Consider the following 25,017-nt stretch of genomic DNA (forward strand, 5'->3'; position numbering starts at 1 on the left):
CAAGCTGAGCCAGGACGTTGCTTTCTTGCTCAGCTGTGACTAATTCCAAATGCAATGTTGCAAAGATGGGGAAACGTTTGCATGCTGCTGAGGGCTAATGCAGTATCAATGATTTTGAGTATAAAATGAACTGCTCGGATAAAAGAGTGTTTGTTTAAAACACTGCTGCTCTGGTGAAGAAGACTGTGACCATATGATTATAAGTCCAGAAGCAGGGACTGTATGAAATGCATTGTTATTCAAGTTTTGCTTTTTGGAATGTCTTATGATGGACCTTTGTGAGTTTGATGTCATGTGCTATGACTGCATACTGCAAGGCTGAAGCCTGAATTGTTTTGAATTATGTTACCATTACTGGAATAAAGCTATTTTTGTTTTGCACATTCTGACTAGAATCTGAATACCTTGCATGCGTGCCTAAAAGTAAGACCTGGAGGATCCCTTAGTAGCAAGGGACACGTAGGATTGGAGTCTTGGTCACTTTTCTGGGACTTGCAACATCGGCAAGAACCCGGGGTGAGACAATATAGAGGCAAGGGGTCTAAGTGCCAAGGGCCCTCCAAGGGAACCTCTGGTGCCTCCTCAGATATCTGATCAATCAGTCTGAAACATAGTAGTATTTCCCCATCCCTACCTCAGAGACATCAGTCTCTTCCTGCCTCAAGTAACAATGACCACGTCTCCCCGCTTCATCTAAGCTTCACTGGCTCCCAGAAATCCTTAGGGTTCACTACAAATGCGCCTGCCTAACCTTCAAGTCTCTACACGGTATCCTGCCTCCCCTTTTTCCACTATCTTGGAACTCCTCTAATCCCAACACCACCAGATCCACTCAAAGATTCAAACTATCCTTCCCCTCTTTAAAAGGCATATCCCATGCAGGAAAATTAGGGACTTCCCTCTTCTTCAGGGTCACCGAACTCTGGAACAGCTTTACTACCCCGCTTCGGAGCCTGACCTCCCTCCAACTCTTTCGAAAACATTTGAAAACTTGGCTTTTCTCTAAAATGCAATGACCCCTCCCTCATCGATATACAAAGTCCCTTTAAACTTCTCTTTCTAAGTCCTTCTACTTTTCATTGTAGTTCCTTTCTATACCAACTCCTGTAAACCGTGCCGAGCTCTACTTCTGTGGAGATGATACGGTATACAAACTTAAGGTTTAGTTTAGTTTATGAGTAATTCAGAACAAGATTTTAACATAGTAACATAACATAGTAGATGATGGCAGATAAAGACCCGAATGGTCCATCCAGTCTGCCCAACCTGATTCAATTTAAATTTTTTAAATTTTTTCTTAGCTATTTCTGGGCAAGAATCCAAAGCTCTACCCGGTACTGTGCTAGGGTTCCAACTGCCGAAATCTCCGTTAAAATCTACTCCAGCCCATCTAAACCCTCTCCAGTCCATCCTCCCCAAAACGGCCATATACAGACACAGACCTTGCAAGTCTGCCCAACATGCGTCAAATATTATCTGAATGTTCAATTCATGGTCTTACTTCTTTTCAATAGACTCAGGAATACTGTCTCCATTTCCTTTGGTGGGAGAAAACGTGTTTCAATGCAAATACTTAACCTGGTCAGCCAAAGTTGTATGTTTAGAGTAAATTCTGTGCATAGCACTATGTGCTATTACACAATATGGGCATCTATTAGCAGCACTTGTAGCCACAACAATGAGCTCTCTGTCGGACTTGCTGAGTTGCCCTGAAAGAAGGAAAAGCATAGCAGCTTGTTTAGTAATGAACTTTTTTTCCTGTTCATTTTTACCATCTTTCATAATTTCACATCTGAATGTTCACTAGTTCCTTTCAACCATATGATCCCCATTCCAAAACATATACAAGTGCAAGCAATGGATTGACTGCAACAGAAAAAGGGTATGATTTAGGACAAGTTGATTGTGGGCAGATTCAGTATCTGTGCATACTCTACAGAGCCTAACCCCTAAATGCCTGTGATCCAAGCACAATAAGAAATGCTGCCTGACAACCTTAGGCACTCATAGCCTGACCACCTTTATAAAATGGATCACTAGTGAAAACAGAACCAGGCTGCCATAAATTACTTTTTACATTAAAAAGTATCTACAAAAACTTTGTACATGTTTGTCACTAGTTGCAAATGACAGCTAAACCAAACTAGATACAGTATAAGGAAATTCTACACTTAATATTTTTATGGCAGGCTAGAAAAATATAAACTTGAAAGCTGAAATAATGTAATTTTTTCTTCTCCAATGTGCAACAGAAAATCAGATATATCATAAAACATTATTTGTATACCACAATACACCATGAAGTTAGCAGATTAAATAAGAGACTATACATAAGTGGTGAGGGTACAAGTACAAATAACTTAGGAGCATGACAAGATCAGTGTCAAATACAATCATGTTAATACGAAGGAAACTCAAATAAGTGAAAAACTTTCGAATACCAGTAAAGTTATGGATAGGGAATCCCAAATGCAGGTAGCAAAAAAAAAAAAGAGTAAGTACTGGATAAATCTGTGCATGGAGCTTATACAGTCATCTGGGGGAAAAGCACGAGACACACGTGGAGAGAGCACAAAGTTTAATGCTTTGCAAGGAAATTATTGAACAAGTATGGTTTTTAAGCCTCACCTAAAATGAATGTATAAAGGAGAGGATCCTATGATGGGGAGTAGTTCCCAGCTTAGGTGAGCTGCTTGGTAGGAGAGTAGTTTGTGACACAAGCTTTTTTAGGCCTTCCTTGCAGGGAGGAGTAGGCGAAAATGGAGTTGGAGTGCAAAAGGCAGGTCGGGGAGGTGAACACACACATTTTCATCATGTAGTTTGGTAGGAGGCCATACAAAGCCTTATACATGAAGCAGCATAGTTTAAATAATATGTGGGCCTCGATCAGGAGGGCAGTGCAGTTGCTTGTAGTAAGGCATGAGATGGTCAGTTTTCCATAGGCGTACAGCTGTGTGCTGAATCGTTCAGAGTCTACTGTAGTGTTTCTAGGGGCATGAGAGATAGATAAGGTTTCAGTAGTCTAGCATGCTAAGTATCGGGGCTTGGCATAGGATTTGGATGCGAAGGGCTTCAAAGTAAGACTAGATGGATTGCAGTTTCTATGTTAGTGATCTACAGCAGAGGTTCTCAACACGCAGTATGCGGCACTGCATGGTTCTCTCACCTTCCTTTTTCATCAACCTACTGGTGGAGCCACTGTCTTCACTGCTGCTGCCCCCCCCCCCAGCAATTAATAGTGCAGTTTTTGTCCCTGCTTCTCTCGCACTATGTTGCTTCAACGGGTTAGCAGCAGCAATTCCTACATGCTGCCTGCCGCTAACCAGGAAGCTTCTCCTCTGCCGCTCTGCCAGGTCCTGCCCTCAGTCAAAACTTCCTGTTTCTGCCCATTCGGGATGCAAGAAAGAAGCTTCCAGATTAACGGCAAGCAGCGTACAGGAGACACTGCGCTAACCCATTGAAGTAAGAGAGAGGGAACAGATTAGTTGTAAATAGGGAAGGAAGAAAAGAAGGGAAATTGTTGCAGCAGAAGCGAGAGTGATGAGAGAGGGAGAACTGGACATGGGGAGGTAGAAATGGTGCATGGGGAAGAGAGAGAGAAAGATTGAGAGAGAGAGAGACCAGACCATGGGATAGGAGAAACATAGGAAGGGAAGACATAGAAAAATATATTTTGATAAACAGAAAAAAAGGAAAAAAAAGTTGAATGTTAAAAGTTAATGATAAAGATGTAGGGCAAAAAGTGAAGAGGAGAAAAACAGCCAATGGATAAGAAGGCCCTGGAGACACAGTTAAGAGCATAGACAGAAGGAATTGCAACCAGAGATTGGGAAAGGATGATTAGGAAAAAAAAAAAAAAAAAAAGAGAGAGATCACCAGACAACAAAAGTAGGGAATGATTTTAATTTTCAATTTAGTGATCAAAATGTGTTAGTTTTCAAAATTTAGATCTGCTGTCTATATTTTACACTGTTATTTGTTTCTTTTTCTGTAGCAATTACCGAGGTGACATTGCATATTTTAAAGTCAGCTGCCTTTACAGTTGCATAGTAAGGGGAGGGGTGAACGTGACATTTCTATTCCCCCATACCTCTGTAATGTTCCTGGCGTGAGTAGCAACCCCCAAGCTGCTGTCGTGCCAGCATCAGCTCTTCCTCTGGACTCATGTCTAGGAAGTGACGTCAGAGAAAGAGCTGATGCTGGCACGAGAGCACCTTGGGGTTGCTGCTCACACCAGGAATGTTACAGAGGTATGAGGGAAGGGAAGCAGGATGCATGTGGCAGGAGGGGGCAGGGAAGGAGCGTGAGGTGGTAGGAGGCGGAGAAGAAGAGGATAAGCACTGTAAAAATACTAGAGCAAGCATGGTCCCTTTTTAAGGACACAGTCAGCGAGGTGCAAAATCTATATATACCGCGTATCAACAAGGGATCCAAGAGGAAAAAGAACAAGGAACCGGCGTGGCTCACTGTAGCGGTGAAGGAAGCGATCAGAGACAAGAAGACTTTGTTTAAGGAATGGAAAAGGTCAAAAATGGATGAAAACTGGAAAAAGCACAAACAACATCAAAGCAGTTGCCATAAGGCGGTAAGAGAAGCCAAAAGAGACTACGAGGAAAAAATAGCAAAGGAGGTAAAAAACTTCAAGCTGTTCTTTCGCTATCACCCCCCACCATCTCCGAACGATTAAAACCAGGCCCTTTCCAAATCCAAGCACTTCACCACCCCAACCGCCACACAAAATCCCATTCCAAAAAAATACAATGAGAACTTAGGAACATCACCCTCAATAATCCTACTCCACCCCCAAACTTCTGCACCCTCTCCTAATCTAATCTAATGCTTGGCTTTGTATACTGAGACTTCAATCGAGGAACGCTCTTCTCAATTTACAATAGTTAATTTAGGCAATAAGAACTGTAGAGAAGGAGATATCAAAGAGAATTAGTTACCAAAATGCTTAGTGAACAGGATAGTTTTCAAAGACTTACGAAAAAAGGGAAGGGAGACAGAGCTTCTTAGAAAGAGTGGAAGATTGTTCCAAAGTTGAGGGAAATTGAAGGTCAAAGACTGACCAAAGACCTAAATGAACTCTGCTCCCATGGCTACCAAGGTCTCTTTTCACCTAGATATAACCGTAAAGGAGGTGACCTGGCAATCCTCTACAAATCCTTTTTCGATGTTCAGCTCCTCGAAAAGGGTTTCCACACCTCACTAGAATACATGCTTGCTTCCGTCAACGATGAACTTCATCCTCACCCACTGGGCATCCTGCTCCTATACCGCCCACCTACTCCTTGGAACAACTCCTCCGAACTCGTCCTTGAGACTATAACAAACGCCTTCCTCAAGTTCCAAAGGTTATTGATCATCGGAGACATCAATCTCCACCTAGACGACATCACCAGCAAGGATACGATTGAACTTATTAGCTTTCTTACCTCCCTTGGCCTCCCCCCCTGCACCATCCCCAACCCACGAAAAGGGGCACACACTAGACCTCATTAGCTTCCTCGACCTTACAGCTCACAAGACGTCAGTTGATGACACTCACTGGGAACATGTCCCCTGGTCTGACCACCTCCTAGGGATGTTCTGTCTCCCCATCTTTATGTCGCACCTTGGGGCTTCTTCCCACACTTCCAACCCCATTACCTTCTGCAAAAAAATCACAAGCGACCTGTTCTGGTCTAAATTTCTCAATCTATTCTCCTCTGCCCCTAAGCCTGTAGACTCAGGTACTATTTGGCATAACTGGGTCGCTCTCTCCGAATCCACCTATCTTTCCCTCGCCCCTCTTTCCACTAAATCCATCTCCTACCCCCGCTAGGCCCCTTGGTACCTCCCTTATCATAGAGAGCTAAAACAGAAATGTCGAGCTCTGGAGCGCATATGGAAAAAATCTAAATGTCCCATAGACAGACAGTCCTGGAGAGTCAATATCAAGCTGTACAATACAGCGCTAAAAAAGCAAGAAAGAACTTCTATGGTGACAAAATCTCCAGGTCCAACAATCAAAGCAGTACACTATTCAACATCTGGCGCTCCCTAAAGAGACCCCACCGTGCTCCCCTCCTCTCCCTCAGCCGATGTTCTAGCAAAATTCTTCAACGATAAGGTTTCTTCCTTGAGATGCTCCTTCCCTCCTTCAGTCTCCTTCAACTCCCTAGTGCCCACCGATCCTACTCCCACCCTAATGGTCTCCAACCCAATCCCAGCTGACAGATTCTGGACCACCTTTGAAAGCGTATCTGAATCCTTGGTCCTCAATCTCTGCCTCAAACTGAAATCCCGTAATTGCTCCTTGGACCCATTCCCCTCCTACCTATACAAGAACATTCCCGCTCAGGCTATCTCTTCTATCACCAATACCATAAACTCCGCCCTTCAGTCGGGCCATTTCTCCCCAGAAATGGGTCATGTCGCCTTGACCCCACTACTGAAAAAATCTGACCTTGACCCTTCCATACCATCCAGCTATCGCCCAATTGCAAATATCCCTCTCCTAACCAAGATGCTAGAGTCCATCATTTCTACCCAACTCTCATCATACCTAGAGAGATTCTCTATTCTTCTACCCTATCAATATGGCTTTCGTCCTAACTTCAGCACCGAATCCCTACTGTCTTCCCTGATTTCAAGGGTTCAACAATTCCACTCTCGAAACAAGTTTGCCGTCATCCTACAATTTGACCTTTCAGCTGCCTTCGACGTTGTCCACCATGATATACTTGTTTATCAACTCTCCAAGATAGGCATCAACTCCACAATCCTAGATTGGTTCTCGAAATTCCTCCGTTCTTATTCTTACATTGTTAACATGAATGGCACCTTATCCTCCCCCTGGAAACAGAATTGTGGAGTCCCACAAGGCTCTCCATTATCTCCTATCCTTTTCAATATCTATATGTCCTCCCTGAAACTCCTTCACCTATCCCCCCTTGAAACAATTTACACTTATGCTGACGACATCCTCGTCCTCCTCGAAACTGACTAGAACCTCACCGACCTGTCTAAGAACACCACCAACTCTCAAGTTTCAAGTTTATTAGTTTTTCATATCCCGATCATAGACAAACATGACCGTGAGGATGAATGGGAAGGAGGGGAAAAGTTACATAATCTTAGAGGAAATGATATAGTGGGAAGGGAAAGAACATGAAGGGTAATTGTGCGTGATGTTATGAGATGCGCTAATGTAGAAGATGAGAATTATGAGAGTGTTGAAAATTTAATAGATGAAGTAAAGATTAGGATTTGGCAAAGGCATCTTGGAATAGGAAAGTTTTAAGATTGGTTTTAAATTTTTGTAGATGAATTTCATCCCGAAGAAATTGAGGGAGAGAATTCCATAAGGTTGGAGCAGTAATAGCAAAATTAGTTTTCCTAGTATAGTAGGACTCTTTTAGAGACGGAATAAAAAGAAGTTTTTGATCGGTGGATCGTAAGGATCGGGGAGAGCTTTGGGGAATTAATAATTTATCGAGGAATAAAGGTAAGTGAGATTGTTTGATTTTGAAGGTAAGCAGTAAGATTTTGTAGATTATACGGTGCGTGACTGGGAGCCAATGAGCCTCTTTAAGAAGAGGGGTGACATGTTCGAATTTACCTATTTTGTAGACTAGTTTAATTGCAGTATTTTGTATAAGTTGCAACCGTCGAAGTTCTTTTTGAGGTAGTCCATTTAACAAAGAATTACAGTAATCTAAGTGTGAAATGACTAGGGAATGAATAAGAATGTTAATTGAATCAGTATTAAGAATAGAACTGAGTGAACGGATAATGCGTAATTTAAAGAAACAAGTTTTTACTACTGAGCTTATGTGGTCATGAAAGGAAAGATCTCTATCGATGGTTACTCCTAATAATTTTATTTTAGTATCCATAGCTAAGGGTGTGGATTTGATATAAACAGTTCCTGGTAAAGTTTCGGATTTTTTGATGGGAAGGAGAAGACCACAAGATTTATCAATGTTGAGTGAAAGTTTGTTAGAGAAAAGCCAATCACTTATAATATCTAGTTTGGTATTTAGATCATTTATTTCTAAAGGGTTTGAAGTATTTATCGGGAAGAGTAGCTGTATATCATCAGCATAGGCGAAAATTGAGAATCCCAGTGATTGGGCAAGAGAAAGGAGAGGGGAAAGAAAGATATTGAATAGTAGTGGGGATAAAAAAGAGCCTTGAGGAACTCCAAAAGTTTGAGTTATCGGAGAAGAAGTTTGATTTTTTGCATGAACTTTAAAATAACATTGATGAAAATAGGATGTGAACCAGTTGAGAGCATGACCTGTAATGTTGCAATCTGCTAATCTAGATAAGAGAAGGGAATGATCGATAGTGTCGAAAGCTGCAGATAAATCAAGGGAAATTAATATTACTGATTTTAAGTGATCGTGGGAGTATTGTATAGTTGTAATAAGACCAAGTAATGATAATTCTGTGGAATGTGAAGTTCGGAAACCAGTCTGATAAGGATGTAGAGCATGTGTTTGATCAAAGAATTCTGATAATTGAGAATGAATAATTTTTTCGGCAATTTTAGAGATAAATGGCAGATTGGCTATGGGACGGTAGTTATTTGGTATAGAGGGATCAGTGTTGTGTTGTTTAAGTTTAGGGAAAACTAGAGCTGATTTCCATGCAGTAGGGATGCAGCAGTCAGAGAAAGATTTGGAAATCATTTCCCTTATATAAGGACCAAATAAAGAAAAGAATTTTTTGAAAAGAGATGGAGGAAAACTTTCAATAATGTTATTGGAAGAATTTATAGATTGTAAAATGGAGAATAGTTGAGTTAAAGACGGTAGTTTGAAATTAGAGAAGGAACTGAGAGGTAAGAAAGTTAAATCATTATTAGTAGGAGGCGAAAAAGCAGGAAGAGAAGGTCCGAGGTGAGTTCGGATTGTAGTGACTTTGTTGTCAAAGAAGAGGGATAGTTCCTTAGCAGATGGTAGAGATGAATCCGGAGGGGGGAGGTTTTTTTTGAGTATTTCGAAAGAGATTGTGCAATACTAAAAAGAGTAGATGAATTACTAGTGGTGGAGATAAGGTTTGAGTAATAGTCTTTTTTTGTTTGTTGAATGATCTTTTTGTAGTGTGAAGCTTTATCTTTATATGATAAAAGGTCATGTTGTAATGAGTTTTTCGCCATTTGTTTTCTGCCGACCGTACCTGTCGACGGAGGAGGATCAAGTTTTCATTAAACCAGGGTTGGTGTTTCTTGGAAGTAGAGTTAAGAGTAGGTTTATTTTGTTTGACAGATTTAGGAGCTAATGAGTCTAGTAGGGACTTTGTAGCGGTTTCCCAATTAGAAAATTGTTCAGTGATAGATAGTGATGAAAAATCATTGAGATTTAAGTCGAAGGAGGATTGAATGGCAGGAAGAGTTATGGTATTTAGATTACGGTTGATAAAGGAATTGTTTATTGGTTTAATGATATTTGAATGAGTTGGTATGTTAGATTGCCAAATGATTAAAGTGTGATCTGACCATGGTACTAAAATGAAATCAAAATTATAGAAAAAATCGGTCATGGTGGTTGGGCATAAGATCATGTCTAAAATATTTCCTGCGGAATGTGTAGGCGTATGAATGAGAGGTGACAGATAAATCAGAAATCAGAGTTAAGAGTTCGGAAGTGTTATAGTGATTAGGGGAGTTGAAGTGGATATTAAAGTCTCCAAGAATTATAGACTCAGGATATGCAATATTGAATTCAGTTAGAGTGGAGATAAGAGATGAGAGAGAGATTTTAGTAATTGGCGGGGGTGCATAGATAAGGAGAAAGTTAAGAGGAGAGGAGAGTTTGATTGAAAATTGGAGAGATTCAATAGGAAAGTGAGAAAAAAAGGTGGAAGTATTTACCTGGAGAGGAATTGAGGCATGATGTATAATTGCTAGTCCACCTCCTTTTTTATTAGAACGGGGTTGAAAAAATGTTTTATAATTAGGTGGGCAGGCCTGAGTGATGTAAGCATCATCTCCCTGAGTTAGCCATATTTCTGTAAGACATAGAATATGAAGATTGTGTTGAGTAATAATATCATGGATTAGATGATGTTTGTTTTTTATAGAGCGAACATTTATTAGGCCGAAGTTAATTGTAAGGGGGTGGTGGAGTTGATTAAAACAGGGATTGGAAGGGGGATGAAGTGGTATGGAAATAAGTTGCCTTAAGTGAGGTTTGAGTTGATGTTTGAAAGTTATGGGTTCAGCATGGCGACGGCCCCAGATAGTTGGAATGGACGACATGGAATTTGAGGTAGTAGATGGAAGACTATAGAAATCAGGTACTGAGCAATGGAAAATCAAGAGAAAAAAGATATATAAATTGAGAACGAAGTAACACAATCTATGGAGGGAGGGGAGAGCAAACGAGAATGAAATAGAAAGAGGGTTATAACGTGAAGTTAGTAATAAATGAAGGGGCTGCATGAAGGAGCGCATAAAGGAGCAGGACCTGCTCCTTAGGTGTGCTCCTTTGCGGCGTGCGCCGCAAGGCAGTGAAATTTATAGGGGCGGTTACCAGCAAAGAATTATGGGAGGAGTCGTCGGCGCCGCCGCTTCGCGACCCCAGACTACAAAACTCAGAAAAGAAATAAAAACCCTGCTATTCAAGAAATCCATGAAGACTAACACCGTATCAAACATTTCAATCCTCTGAAGCAACTTGCTCTACTCTGTAACACCTCTGGACATATCCAGAAATCCTCTTCTGTAATCCGCCTTGAACCACAAGGTAATGGCGGAATAAAAATCACTAATGTAATGTAATGTAAAAAAACTGCATTGGCTTCCTCTCGAAGCAAGAGTCCTCTTCAAATTCGACTGCCTTTGCTACAAGACTATGTTCGGCACCTCGCCCACCTACCTCATGAAACACTTTGTGCTACAGAACCATCCCCGCCCCTCCAGCAAAACACTTCTATTTGCATTCCCCACTCCCAAGGGATGTCGCTACAAAAAATTTCTCAATAGGACACTTTCCTTTCAGGCTGGCATCTGGAACAACACCCTAAACGCACTCTTCCTGAACTATCTGTCATACCAATCCTTCAGAAAATCCCTGACGACCCAACTATTCAACAAGTTTATCGGACCCTAAGAAAACAGCCCACTATTATCCCTTATCGCTCCTCCTCCTTTCTCTCCTTCTACCTGCTCAGTCCCCTTCCCCCTCCTTCCTTAAACCTATAGTGTAACCCGCCTACTCTCTTCTCTTGCATTGATACCTGTGGTATCTACACTGTATTTCCACTTTACTGAACACCGTCTTGAACTGAAAAGGTATGATGAGATATAAATAAAGCAGAACAAAGCCATCGCTGACAAATTGAATACATTTTTTGCGTCTGTATTTACCGAAGAGGATATACACAACATACCGGAAGCCGATAGGCTATACGCAGGAAACAAAGACAGGAAACTCACAGGGTTGAAAGTCAGTCTAGAAGAGGTATGCAGTCAGATTGATAGGCTTAAAAACGATAAATCCCCGGGACCTGATGGTATCCATCCGAGGGTAATCAAGGAACTGAAAGGGGTTATAGCTGAACTGCTCCAACTAATAGCCAATCTGTTGATCAAATCAGGAAGGATTCCGGAAAACTGGAAAGTGGAGAATATTACGCCGATCTTCAAGAAAGGTTCGAGGGGAGATCCGGGAAACTACAGACCAGTGAGTCTGACATCGGTACCGGGAAAGATGGTAAAGGCTCTGATAAAAGACCGCATCATTGATCACCATGACGTACACAATCTGATGAGGACCAGCCAGCACGGCTTCCACAAAGGAAGATCTTGCTTGACGAATTTGCTGCACTTCTTTGAGGGAGTAAACAGGCAGATAGGCAAGGGTGACCTGGTCGACATTGTATATCTGGATTTTCAGAAGGTATTCGACAAGGTCCCGTATGAACAACTACTTTGAAAAATTGCGAGCTATGGAATCGAGGGTGAAATACTCACGTGGATTAAAAACTGGTTGGCAGATAAGAAACAGAGAGTGGGGGTAATTGGACAATATTCGGACTGGAAAAGCATCACGAGTGGAGGATTCAGTGCTTGGACCCGTGCTCTTCAAAATATTTATAAACACCCTGGAAATTGGTACGACGAGCGAGGTTATAAAATTTGCAGACGATACAAAGTTATTCAGAGTAGTGAAGACACAGAAGGATTGCGAAGACCTGCAACATGACATAAACACGAGAAATTGTCCACGACAGGGCAAATGAGGTTTAACGTGGATAAGTGTAAGATGATGCATGTTGGTAACAAAAATTTTATACATGAATACAGGATGTCTGGTGCAGTACTCGGAAAGACCCCCAGGAAAGAGACTTGGGAGTACTGGTCGACAAATTAATGAAGCCGTCCGCGCAATGTGCCGCAGGGGTGTGCACAGAATGCTAGGAATGATTAAGAAGGGGATCACAAACAAATCGGAGAAGGTTATCTTGCTGCTGTAACGGGCCATGGTACGCCCCCATCTGGAATACTGCATCCAGCACAGTACTACTCGAAAGGGTCCAGAAAAGAGCAACTAAAATGGTTAAGGGGCTGGAGAAGTTGTCATACAGTGAGAGATTAGAAAAACTGGGCGTCTTCTTCCTTGAAAAGAGGAGACTGCGAGGGGACATGATCAAAACATTTAAGATAATGAAGGGAATAGACTTTATAGATAAAAACAGGTTGTTCACCCTCTCCAAGGTAGGGAGAAAGTTAAAAGGGGATAGATTCCATACAAACGTAAGGAAGTGTTGAAAAACTGGAATGCTCTTCCAGAGGCTGCTATAGGGAAAAACACCCTCCAAGGATTCAAGACAAAGTTAGACAAGTTCCTGCTGAACCAGAACATACGCAGGTAAGGCTAGATTCAGTTAGGGCACTAGTCTTTGACCTAAGAGCCACCAGGGAGCGGACTGCTGGGCACGATGGACCACTGGTCTGACCCAGCAGCAGCAATTCAAGTTTATTAGGTTTTAATATACCGACCATCAAATAAATATCTGGCCGGTGTACATTACAATAAAATATAAAAAAGGAAAAGGAGTTAATATATTCAATATTTAGAGGACAGACAGTGTATATTAAAACATAGACTAGACAAACTTGATTGTGAGGGAAGGGGTTGATGGTAGGATAAAATTACAATGTTGAGAGAGAGGGGGTGGGAAAAAAACATTAGGGTGGGGAAAAGTCATTGAAATAATTTTTTTTTTTTAAGTTAAATAATTAAAAATTACTGAGAAATAGATACTAAACTGAAATAAATGCATCCAGTTGTTGTTCGTCACGAAGAGGTTGAGGTAAAGAATTCCATAGTGTTGGAGCGGTGACAGAGAAATTTATTTTCCGTGTGTAATAAAAATTTTTAATAGAGGGAATCAGAAGAAGATTTTGATTTGTGGATCTCAGAGTACGAGATGAACATTGGGGGATGAGAAGTTTATGTAGAAATGAAGGCAAATGAGAGGATTTTATTTTAAAGGTCAAGAGAATAATTTTATATGTAATTCGGTGGGCCACAGGAAGCCAGTGGGCGTCTTTCAGAATTGGAGTGACGTGATCGTATTTCCCTAGTTTGTAAATTAGTTTTATTGCTGTATTTTGAATCAATTGAAGATGGCGAATTTCTTTTTGTGGGAGACCATTAAAAAGGGAATTACAATAGTCTAGGTGAGAGATGATCAAAGAATGAACCAGGATTGTAATTGATTCGGTCTGTAAGATTGAAGTCAATGAACGAATGATACGGAGTTTATAGAAGCAAGTTTTTATTATAGAGCTGATGTGATCGTGGAAGGATAAGTCTTTATCTATAATTACCCCTAAAAGTTTTATTTTTGTTTCCATTTGGATAGGAACTGATTTAATAGCTATTTTTTCCGGTAAGGATTCAGTATTTTTGGTTGAGAATAAGAGTCCACGGGATTTGTTAACATTAAGGGAAAGTTTGTTAGAGTAGAGCCAATCGTTTATGGAATCCAGTTTATTGTTAATATCTTTTATGTCAGAAGTATTAGAAGTGTCGATTGGATGAAGGAGTTGAATATCATCTGCATAGGCGAAGATCGTAAATCCGATAGATTGTGCTAAAGTTAGAAGTGGAGATAGAAAGATATTAAATAGCAAAGGTGATAGAATGGAACCTTGTGGAACACCATAGATTTGAGCTGAGGAAATCGAAATTTCGTTCATTGCCTGAACTTTATAACTGCGTTCTGTGAAGTAGGACATGAACCATGAAAAAGCAGATCCAGTGATACCGCAGTCTTTAAGTCTATTTAGAAGGAGAGAATGGTCAATGGTATCAAAGGCTGCTGAGAGGTCGAGAGATATAAGAAGAACGGATTTTTGGTGTTCATGATAATAGTGTATAGTTGATATGAGGCCTAGCAGTGACAGTTCCGTTGAATGGGATGAGCGAAAACCGGTTTGACAGGGATGTAAGGCGTGAGTTTTTTCGATGAATTCAGACAGTTGAGTGTGGACGATTTTTTCCGTTAGCTTCGATAATAATGGGAGATTAGCAATTGGACGATAGTTTGCTGGAAGAGAGGGATCAGAATTATATTGTTTGATTTTTGGAAAGACGAGAGCAGTTTTCCAACCTGAAGGAACGATACAGTCAGAAAGAGATTTAGAGATCATTTCCCAGATATACGGTCCAAAGTGAGAGAAAAATTTTTTAAGGAGAGAAGGAGGAATACTCTCTAGAGGAGTATTAGAGGTATTTAAAGATTGCAGGATGGGAAGTAAGTTTGTTAGCGATGGCAATTCTTATGTTCTAATTTTGTGGTTACCATTATGTATTGTGTTAATAAGATTATATTGTGTGTGTATGAAAAATGAATGGAAGAAATTGCATTACAATTAGTATTATTATTGGGGTGAGGTCAGGGGCGCTTGGGCAGTTAGGAGTACTTGGTTCATATTTGTAGACTTAGGGGATACTTGGTTTGAAGAAGTTGAGAAAAACTGATCTAGAGAACATACCTTTCATACTGTGTTAGAAGTCCTCTACAGATGATGAGGTCGCCCCTTATTCACCTGTTTAATATCCATGCTGTTTTAATCATTCCCTTAATAAATGAAAGCTGTAGTTTCTTATTTATCCTATTTGTCTTGGATAGATTGCAAGCCCAGTTGAGCAGTAATCTCTTACCTGTTTGTGCACAGCAATTAGTGCATCTCATAATGCTTTAGAAATAATTACTACTAGTAGTAGCACCCATGGTTCTATTACAAATACAAAGAATAAACCAAAAGTAGGGGGTCTGACAATGTTTTCCAACCAACAGAATAATTTTATTCAATAAAATTGAAACTTGAGGAACTACAAATTGCGAGACACAGCATGCAGATGTTGTGGTGGCTTTTCTTAATCTCTCCTCACTGCTTTGTGTCTCTTATACCCACTCACTATTAGTGGGATATCACTAGATTAGTTGTTACATTTGATGCTCAAAGGATTGTGTCTTAAATATGTTTCTGCAAATAGAAAAAAAAAGTCAGTAGCAGTTTTGGAAAGTTACTTTTCAGTTTTACCTGTTTCTTTGTTCATAATGGCATCATAGTACGCAAAAAATGCTCGGAACTCTGCAGGCCGGTGAGACAGCAGTTTAAACACATTTGGCAGAAATCCACTCTGATAGAAAGAAAAAAGTTAAGAAGAGTTGCTTATCTGTAATAAGGGTTCTCAGTAGGTAGCCAGATAAAACAGATGCAGAAGTGAGCAAATCTGATTGAACTGGCTTGAATAGTAGAGTGAAGTGGAGTAGGGAAGCAAAACATACAGTCCTCTCCAATGATGTAATGACAGACAATTTTAAAAAACAGCAAAACCCTTCTCATATAAGAACATAAGAATTGCCGCTGCTGGGTCAAACTAGTGGTCCATTGTGCCCAGCAGTCTGCTCCCGCAGCGGCCCTTAGGTCAAAGACAGTGCCCTAACCGAGTCTAGCCTTTCCTGCGTACATTCTGGTTCAGCAGGAACTTGTCTAACTTTATCTTGAATCCCTGGAGGGTGTTTTTCCCTATAACAGCCTCCGGAAGAGCGTTCCAGATTTCTACCACTCTCTGGGTGAAGAAGAACTTCCTTAGGTTTGTACGGAATCTATCCCCTTTTAACTTTAGAAAGTGCCCTCTCGTTCTCTCTACCTTGGAGAGGGTGAACAACCTGTCTTTATCTACTAAGTCTATTCCCTTCATTATCTTGAATGTTTCGATCATGTCCCCTCTCAGTCTCCTCTTTTCAAGGAAGAAGAGGACCAGTTTCTCTAATCTCTCACTGTACGGCAACTCCTCCATGCATATGTTCTCTTACCTTTCTTTATAAACACACTCACGATAATGGGAGTATCAATTGATTACATCCAATTCTTTGAAAATTCCCTAAAAATTCCCTAAAACTTCTACTGGTTTTTTTTTACTAGGAGAAAAAAGGAGTATTTTGATGATTTTTTTATGTGGTATTGGTATCCTGTGCTTATATGTTTGATAAATTGTATTGTACACTGATTGTTATGTATTTATGAAAAAATTTTAGGATTAAAGAATATTTAAGATTAGCAATTCTTTTTTGTAGAAGTTTTAACTCTTACCACTCTTGTCACACAATAGAAATATCTCAAAATAATAATAAATTTGGAATTTAGCTATAACACTCACTGATTTTTTAAACTTTATTGGCCTTTAAAAAACATATTAAGTGCAGAAATACACTTATACCACAGATGAAGAACATTTTGAATCACCTGGACAAGCTGGAAGACTGGGCAAACAAATGGCAAATGCGCTTTAACGTGGACAAATGCAAGGTCATGCATATAGGGAAAAAGAACCCGTTGTTCAACTACAAATTGGGGGGGGGCATTGTTGGGAGACAGCAGACTTGAGAGAGACTTGGGTGTGCTGGTGGATGCATCACTGAAGCCATCTGCACAGTGCGCAGCAGCCTCAAAAAAAGCCAACAGGATGCTGGGCATCATAAAGAGAGGAATAACAACCAGGACGCGGGAAGTCATCATGCCATTGTATCGAGCGATGGTGCGTCCACATCTGGAATACTGCGCTCAGTATTGGTCGCCGCACCTCAAGAAGGACATGGCGGTACTTGAGAGAGTCCAAAGGAGAGCAACGAAACTGGTAAAAGGGCTGGAACACTGCCCATACGCCGAGAGGTTGGATAGGCTGGGGCTCTTCTCTCTGGAAAAAAGGAGGCTCAGGGGAGATATACTAGAGACCTTCAAGATCATGAGGGGCATAGAGAGGATGGATAGGGACAGATTCTTCAGACTGAAGGGGACAACAAGTACGAGGGGGCATTCGGAGAAACTGAAGGGAGATAGGTTCAAAACAAATGCAAGGAAGTTTTTTTTCACCCAAAGGGTCGTGGACACTTAGAATGCACTACCAGAGGAAGTGATCAGGCAGAGTACGGTACAGGGATTCAAACGGATTGGACGGATTCCTGAGGGATAAAGGGATCGTGGGATACTGAGGGAGGAGCTGGGATGTAACACAAGTATAGAAAGCTAACCAGGTAATAAGTATAGAAACCCAACCAGGTCGTGCATGTGCAAGACCGGAGGGTTAGGACTTCGATGGGAAGATAGGACTTCAATGAGAAACCAAGGTGGCAAGGGAGCCCCTTCTGGTGATTCAGACAGGTCGTGACCTGTTTGGGCCTCCGCGGGAGCGGACTGCCGGGCAGGATGGACCTATGGTCTGACCCGGTGGAGGCACTGCTTATGTTCTTATGTTCTCAGCAACAGCAACTCAAACTCTACCAGTAAGTATTTTGAAAGTAAAACAGCACCCTACCAACACACAGCCAAACCCATATAGCAAACTTAAAATAGCACAAGAACCCCCCCTCCCAGATAAATGAAGGCAGATAAAGACTATATGGCCTCCTATCCATGTTAGCTTATTATGCCTTCCTCTCTCCTTTAGAAATCTTATGTACTTCTCACAAGCTTTCTTGAATTGAGATACATTTTTTTGTCTCCACTAGGAGGCCGTTCCACATCTCCACTACCCTTTCTATGAAAAAGTATTTTCTAAGGTTACTTCTGAATCTATCCCTTTTTACATTCATTCCATGAACCCTCAAGCCAGAGTTTCCTTTCAATTGAGACTCTACAAACTTATTGTACTTCTTCGAAGAAATTAACAAACAGATGGACAAAGGAGACCCCATAGACATCATATATTTAGACTTCCAAAAAGCCTTTGACAAGGTACCCCATGAACGCCTACTTCGGAAACTGAAGTACCATGGGGTAGAAGGAGACGTACACAGATGGATCAGGAATTGGTTGTCGGGTAGGAAGCAGAGGGTAGGAGTGAAGGGCCACTACTCGGACTGGAGGAGGGTCACAAGTGGTGTTCCGCAGAGGTTGGTGCTTGGACCACTGCTGTTCAATGTATTTATAAATGATCTAGAAACAGGGACAAAGTGCGAAGTAATTAAATTCGCAGACAACACCAAACTATTTAATGGGGCTAGGACTAAAGAAGACTGCGAAGATTTACAAAGGGGTCTGAACACACTAGTGGAGTGGGCAACGAGATGGCAGATGAAGTTTAATGTAGAGAAATGTAAAGTCTTGCACGTAGGAAACAGAAACCCGATGTACAGCTACACGATGTGAAGGCTGTTACTGAGTGAGAGTACCCCAGAAAGGGACTTGGGGGTAATAGTGGACAAGACCATGAAGCCGTCAGCACAGTGCATAGCGGCCAAAAAGCGAATAAAATGCTAGGTATCATCAAGAAGGGTATTACATCCAGAACGAAAGAAGTTATCCTGCCGTTGTATTGGGCGATGGTGCGCCTGCATCTGGAGTACTGCATCCAATATTGGTCGCGTACCTAAAGAAGGATATGGCGATACTCGAGAGGGTTCAGAAGAGAGCGACACGTTTGATAAAAGGTATGGAAAACCTTTCATACGCTGAAAGATTGGAGAAACTGGGGCTTTTTTCCCTGGAGAAGCGGAGACTTAGAGGGGATATGATAGAGACTTACAAAATCATGAAGGGTATAAAGAAAGTGGAGAGGGACTGATTCTTCAAGCTTTTGAAAACTACAAGAACGAGAGGTCCAGTGGCGTACCTAGGGTATGTGGCACCCGGGGCCCATCATTTTTTGACACCCCCCCCCCCCCCCTCATGTAAAATTTTTTTTTTTTTTTTTTTTTTTGCAATAACCATGAAATGGAATAAATGGTCAGAATAAAAACAGGCAGTGAAAATTTTCTTTTTTTTTTTTTTTTTTTTTTCCAAAGTATTTTTATTGAGAATGGCAAAAGGTCCAGACAAGCAACCATGGTCTGTACAGAAACTTATACATTATCAAAAAGAACACAGAATGAGAGTAACAGCAACAACAAGCATGAACAAGCCTCTCCCAAGAGAAAATTGCCAATGAGAGGCATAGCAATACACAACAAAAGGCCAAAACTTGGGGCAAGCAAACAAATCCCACCCCAGAACCCACAAGAATAATAAGCCGGACTAGACCCTCAGCCATATTTTATAATGAAAAAAACCCCCACAAGCAACAACACCCAGACCGCTCACCAGACACACCAATCCGCACAACAAGCACCCAAGAAACACCCAGCCACCACCCAGACAAAACTACCAGACACACCTACCCCACCAAGCCCAGACCCAACCCCCCCTCCCCAGAGAGTGCAAGCGCAAAGTGGACCGTGAAAAGGGCAGCTGCAGAAGTGGAAAGCCCCAGATAAGTAGGTTAGCTAAAGAAAGCCCACAGATAGAAGAAATCAGGATAACAGAAGTTCCAACAAATGCTCCCACAGAAAATTTTCTTTTATTGAACCTCATTTATGTAACCATTATTCCAAACATAACATAACATAAATTATGTCTGAATTGTCATGACATCAGAAGTACATATGGAGTAGTTGCAGGTGATGCTTGGGACAGTTCTGATTATGTTAGTTTGGTTTTATGTGTTTTTTTAATAGAAGGGTTTTTATTTCTTTTTTTAAGGTTTTGTAGTTTGTGGTCGAGGTCAATAGGTTGTAGAGTTGGGGGTCAAGTGTTGCAGCTCGAATGGCTAGGAGGTTGTCGAACAGTTTTTTTCTTTTGACGTTTTTGGTTGGAGGGTGTGTGAATGGTGCGTGAGTTCTCCTATGTCTGTTTGAAGTGGATTGAATTATTTAGCTGAAGAAATTAGTTACCCCCCCCCCATTCCACACACATTAATTCTCTTCCATTTTTGTTCCCATTATAAAAAAACACTGATAAGTTCCCAGGAAAAAAATACATTAAAATAAGAAGTGAAAACAAAGGCCCCTACAGATGAGAACATAACATAAGAATAGCCTAACTGGGTCACACCAATGGTCCATCATGCCCAGTAGCCCATTCTCATGGTAGCCAATAGTGCTGCCCGATTCAGAGAAAAATATTTCATTCGATCCGATTCACCCTGTTGAATCGATTTTTCGATTAGATTCACTGTTAATGACACCGCTTTTTAAGTTTAAACAAAGTATAACAATAAATTTCACAACAACAATAAATTTCACAAAGTACTTAAAAAAAAAAAATCACATTTTTCCATTAAAGCAGTTCTGGAGACATTTGCTTGAACAGTCTTTTTTCCCAGTCCATAAGCAAGCAATATGAAAAAGATTTCCTTAATTATCTACTCAAACATTTTTGCTATTTACTTTCATTGTACCTATACTATTATTCAGTAGAAAAAATGGACTTAACTGTGCAGGAAATGAATCTCCTCATACACCCACCATATAGTGCAAAAATGTGCAAAGGTCTGTTTTTTTCTTTCGATCACTACATAGCCTAATGCCACACAAGCAGCGCTGTTACAAACATATTCTGAAGGTCAATGCTAAGGTTGACAAAGTTTCCTTCCTTGGACCAGAAGGAGATACTGACAAACCACTGGAAGAGATTCTAAAACAACTACCCAGAAATAACACCCAAAGACCCACTCAGTGTGTGAACCAGTTGAGTGGAGTGGACTAACTGGGGGTGGAAATGGGCCCAGAGTTTGCTCAGCAGAATTTCCCAGACTACCTCTTCCTCTCAACACACTGACATGCTACCACCACCACCAACACTAGGAACACCTCACCGAGTATGCCAGCAATGCTTATAAACTTTATAAAACACATTATTATATTTTCTTATAAAGCATATATTTTAACTGAACTCAGCCTTGCCATTCACAAAAATAGAAAAGTTCCCATTTCAAGCTGTCTCATGTACACTTTTCAAATCTAACATATTGTAATCACAAAACAGAAAATAAAATTATTTTTTCTACCTTTTGTTCTCTGATCAATATTCAAATCTTGTTGGTCCCAGGCTCTTGTTGTCTTGCTTGCCAGGGTCTCCTTTCTCCGTGCTAACCATCCGTCTGCCATCTCTGTTCTCCCCTTCCGTTTCCCTTCCCTCTCCCGGAGATCTGGCATCTTTCCTTTTTTTTGTCTCCATCCACAGATTCACCTTTTCTCAACTCCCCACCACCCCAGGATCCACCATCTCTCCCTTTCTGTTCCCAACTATCCTCCTATCCAGTATCTCTATCCCCCCTCCACACCATCCCCTGTTTCCAAGTTCTCTCCCTTTCTGTTCCTTCCCTCCCTAAATCCCATTATGCACCATCTCTCTCCCACTCCTCTGTTTTTAGACCCATTATTTCTAACCCCCAAAGTCTGGCATATGCATGTATCTTTGAACCCCCCCTTCCCTCTCTCCCTCTGTGTACTTTTACACCAGGACCCCCCTCCCCCGAAGGTCTGTCCCCCCTCCGAAGGGCTACACCCCACCCCTGAAGACCTGCACCCCCCGAAGGACTTTACCTCCCACCCGAAGGTCTGTCCCCCTCTGAAGGCCTAAACCCCACCCCTGAAGGACTGCACCCCCCCCCCCCGAAGGCCTGCACTCCCTTGAAGGTCTGCACCCCCCCGAAGGCCTGTCCCCCCCTTGAAGGCCTGTCCCACCCCCTTGTAGGCCTGTCCCCCCTTTAAGGCCTGCCTGCCTGCCTTTCCCCCCCTTGAAGGCCTGTCTCCCCCTTGAAGGCCTGCACCCCCCTTGAAGGCCTGCACCCCCCCTTGAAGGCCTGCACCCCCCCTTGAAGGCCTGCCCCCCCCCTTGTAGGCCTGTCCCCCCCCCTTGTAGGCCTGTCCCCCCCCCTTGTAGGCCTGTCCCCCCCCTTGAAGGCCTGCCTGCCTTTCCCCCCTTGAAGGCCTGCACCCCCCTTGAAGGCCTGCACCCCCCCCTTGAAGGCCTGCACCCCCCCTTGAAGGCCTGCCTGCCTTTCCCCCCTTGAAGGCCTGCACCCCCTTGAAGGTCTGCACCCCCCCAAAGGCCTACACCCCCCCCCGAAGGTCTGCACCCCCCTGAAGGCCTGCCTGCCCCCCTTGAAGGCCTGCACCCCTTGAATGTCTGCACCCCCCCCCCCCGAAGGCCTGTCCCCCCTTGAAGGCCTGCCTGCCTGCCTGTCACCCCCTCCCCCTTGAAAGCCTGCTTGCCTGCCCGCCCGCCCCACCCTGAAGGCCTGATGCCCCGACCCACCCCGAAGGACCGCTCGCCCCCCTGGCCTCCCCGCACCACCTATGAACAGCCGCAGCAGGATCGCGAAGTCAGCGTCGGGTACCAGCCCTAAGGGGGTGTTCCCGGCCTTGCCGTTCAGTCCCCCGCCACCCCCGAAGGACCGCTCGCCCCCCTGGCCTCCCCGCACCACCTATGAACAGCCGCAGCAGGATCGCGAAGTCAGCGTCAGCGATCCCTGCTGCTTCCTGCGCCACGGTCCCGCCCCTCCTCTGACGTCAGAGGAGGGGCGGGATCGCGTCGTAGGAAGCAGCGCAGGGATGCTGACGCTGACTTCGCGATCCTGCTGCGGCTGTTCATAGGTGGTGCGGGGAGGCCAGGGGGGCGAGCGGTCCTTCGGGGGTGGCGGGGGACTGAACGGCAAGGCCGGGAACACCCCCTTAGGGCTGGTACCCGGGGCGGCCCGCCCCCCCCCCCCCCCCCCTAGGTACGCCACTGGAGAGGTCATTCAGAAAAATTAAAAGGGGACAGATTGAAAACCAATTTTAGGAAGTTCTTCTTCACCCAACGGGTGGTGGACACCTGGAATGCACTTCCAGATGGCATGATAGGACAGGGTACGGTATTGGAGTTCAAGAAGGGATTGGACAATTTTCTGAAGGAAAAGGAGATAGAAGGGTAAATAGATAGAAGGTTACTAGACAGGTCCTGGACCTGGTGGGCCGCCGTGTGAGCGGACTGCTGGGCATGATGGACCCCTGGTCTGACCCAGCAGAGGCACTGCTTATGTTCTTATGACTCATATGCATTTATGCCATGTAAATATTTAAAATGTCTATATCATCTCCCCTCTCCTGCTTTTCCTCTAACGTGTTACAGCTTCCTTTTCTTTGTTACCATAGGGAGACCCTTGATACAGCACTTCTTTGTGCGAAACATGTCGGGTTAGACTCCCAGGTTTGGCTGTGATTAAGCTAAGTACAATTGCTTTATATTTATACTAAGTACAAGTACTTTATATTTATACTATTTATACTATTTATCATATTTAAAATAACTATAAAACGAAAGTATTTAAAAATAAGAGAAACAGGGAAAATGCTATTTGAGAAAAACACTTGATATACAACAAGTGGGACAGTCAAAGATGAGGCACCATGTAAATCTTCCTGCAGTTTTTTTGAGAAATCACACAGCGGTGGAGTGGTAGGGCTGAGGCGTCCTTGAAGATACAGTGTGGGGTAGATTTATACCTAAACATATTTACATCCAGATCCTTATAATTGTATATGGTTTCCTCTAACGCAAGCATGTCAAACTCAAAGGCTGACAGAGGCCAAATAAACATAAAATTTTTGTGGGCCACAAAAAAAGCAAAAACGTCATTTTTCATAGAAACTTAGGTTTATTTAGAAAATAAGAACAAGAGCAACAATAAAATTAATGTTTTCTTCCAGACTCCTATGTACCAGATGCAGGCAATGTTTATTATACCAAATATTTTATGCAGATGAAAATAACACCTTATAACAAACCAAGGGACCTGACACGGTTCGTGTATCGGAAAACACCCCTTCCTCAGAGGTCCATGGTTGCTAAGGTATAAAATAAACCGCAATAAAAGGTATAAAACAGCCATCTGTATGGTATCCTTCTCCACTTAGAGTGTGTGACGCAAAACTAGTAAAACAAAAGTACCATTGATGCTTCAAAATCGAGAATGCAATTTCAGCCAAAAGCATGCTGAAACCATGCCTGAGTGACAAAACCCCACATTAGGGTGGGGTTCTGGATTCATCTGCTGTGACTAAAGGAAAGAAAATTATCAGGTAAGGACATAATTTTACCTTCTTTGTCATCAACAGCAGATGAATCCAGACTAGTGGGATGTACCAAAGCAGTCCAAACGTAGGGAGGGAAATAAACAAGCAAACGAGAAATCCTACCCTGCAGCACGCGTCCAAGGAGATGCTACATTCCAGAGAATATGTCACCCATGATCATAGAGAGGCTAACTTCTCTAGCACATGTGAGCAGGAGCCATCCTCACCTAAGAGCACCATGCTATGGAAGCCACAGCTACATCACCCCCTTCACAAATAGAATGAGTGCAAAGCAGCCTCCTATCATGAACGCCAGGCCCCAAATAACCTCCTGTGGAATGGAACAATCATGCCTGGCAATAGTCCTTAGCTGATTTTGAAAACCCATGAGCACCACCACAGACAAGACCTTCTTTCCCTAACAAGGGTCTAGGGCAACAAGCCTGGAAATGGGACAAAGGAAGACTCCTCCTCTAACTGAAGCCTTCTGAAGCACAAATCCATAGGGCTCCCACAGGAGGCAAATTGCTGACCAAAGTCAAGAAGAATGCCAGAGGAGAGGCAAGACATCAAAACTGTACCTGGGCCCAGAAGTTACAAGTGCCTTTCCCAGAGCCCCAAAGAAAT

At 42.6% G+C, this 25,017-nt stretch overlaps 1 protein-coding gene across 2 annotated transcripts in view; it reads right to left on the minus strand.

The window, feature by feature from the left end:
- The window catches only part of LOC117346942, a 76,868-nt gene that overhangs the window by 20,628 nt on the left and 31,223 nt on the right, over window positions 1–25,017 (minus strand). For both annotated transcript variants that reach the window (XM_033917234.1, XM_033917244.1), the window contains exons 3-4: window positions 15,554–15,653; window positions 1,579–1,709 (exon numbers count right to left, since the gene is read on the minus strand). In XM_033917234.1, coding sequence (XP_033773125.1) covers window positions 1,579–1,709; window positions 15,554–15,653 — 231 coding nt within the window. The remainder of the gene's footprint in view (window positions 1–1,578; window positions 1,710–15,553; window positions 15,654–25,017) is intronic.

Source organism: Geotrypetes seraphini, chromosome 1 (assembly GCF_902459505.1).
Source record: "Geotrypetes seraphini chromosome 1, aGeoSer1.1, whole genome shotgun sequence".
NCBI classification, from domain to species: Eukaryota; Metazoa; Chordata; class Amphibia; order Gymnophiona; family Dermophiidae; genus Geotrypetes; species Geotrypetes seraphini.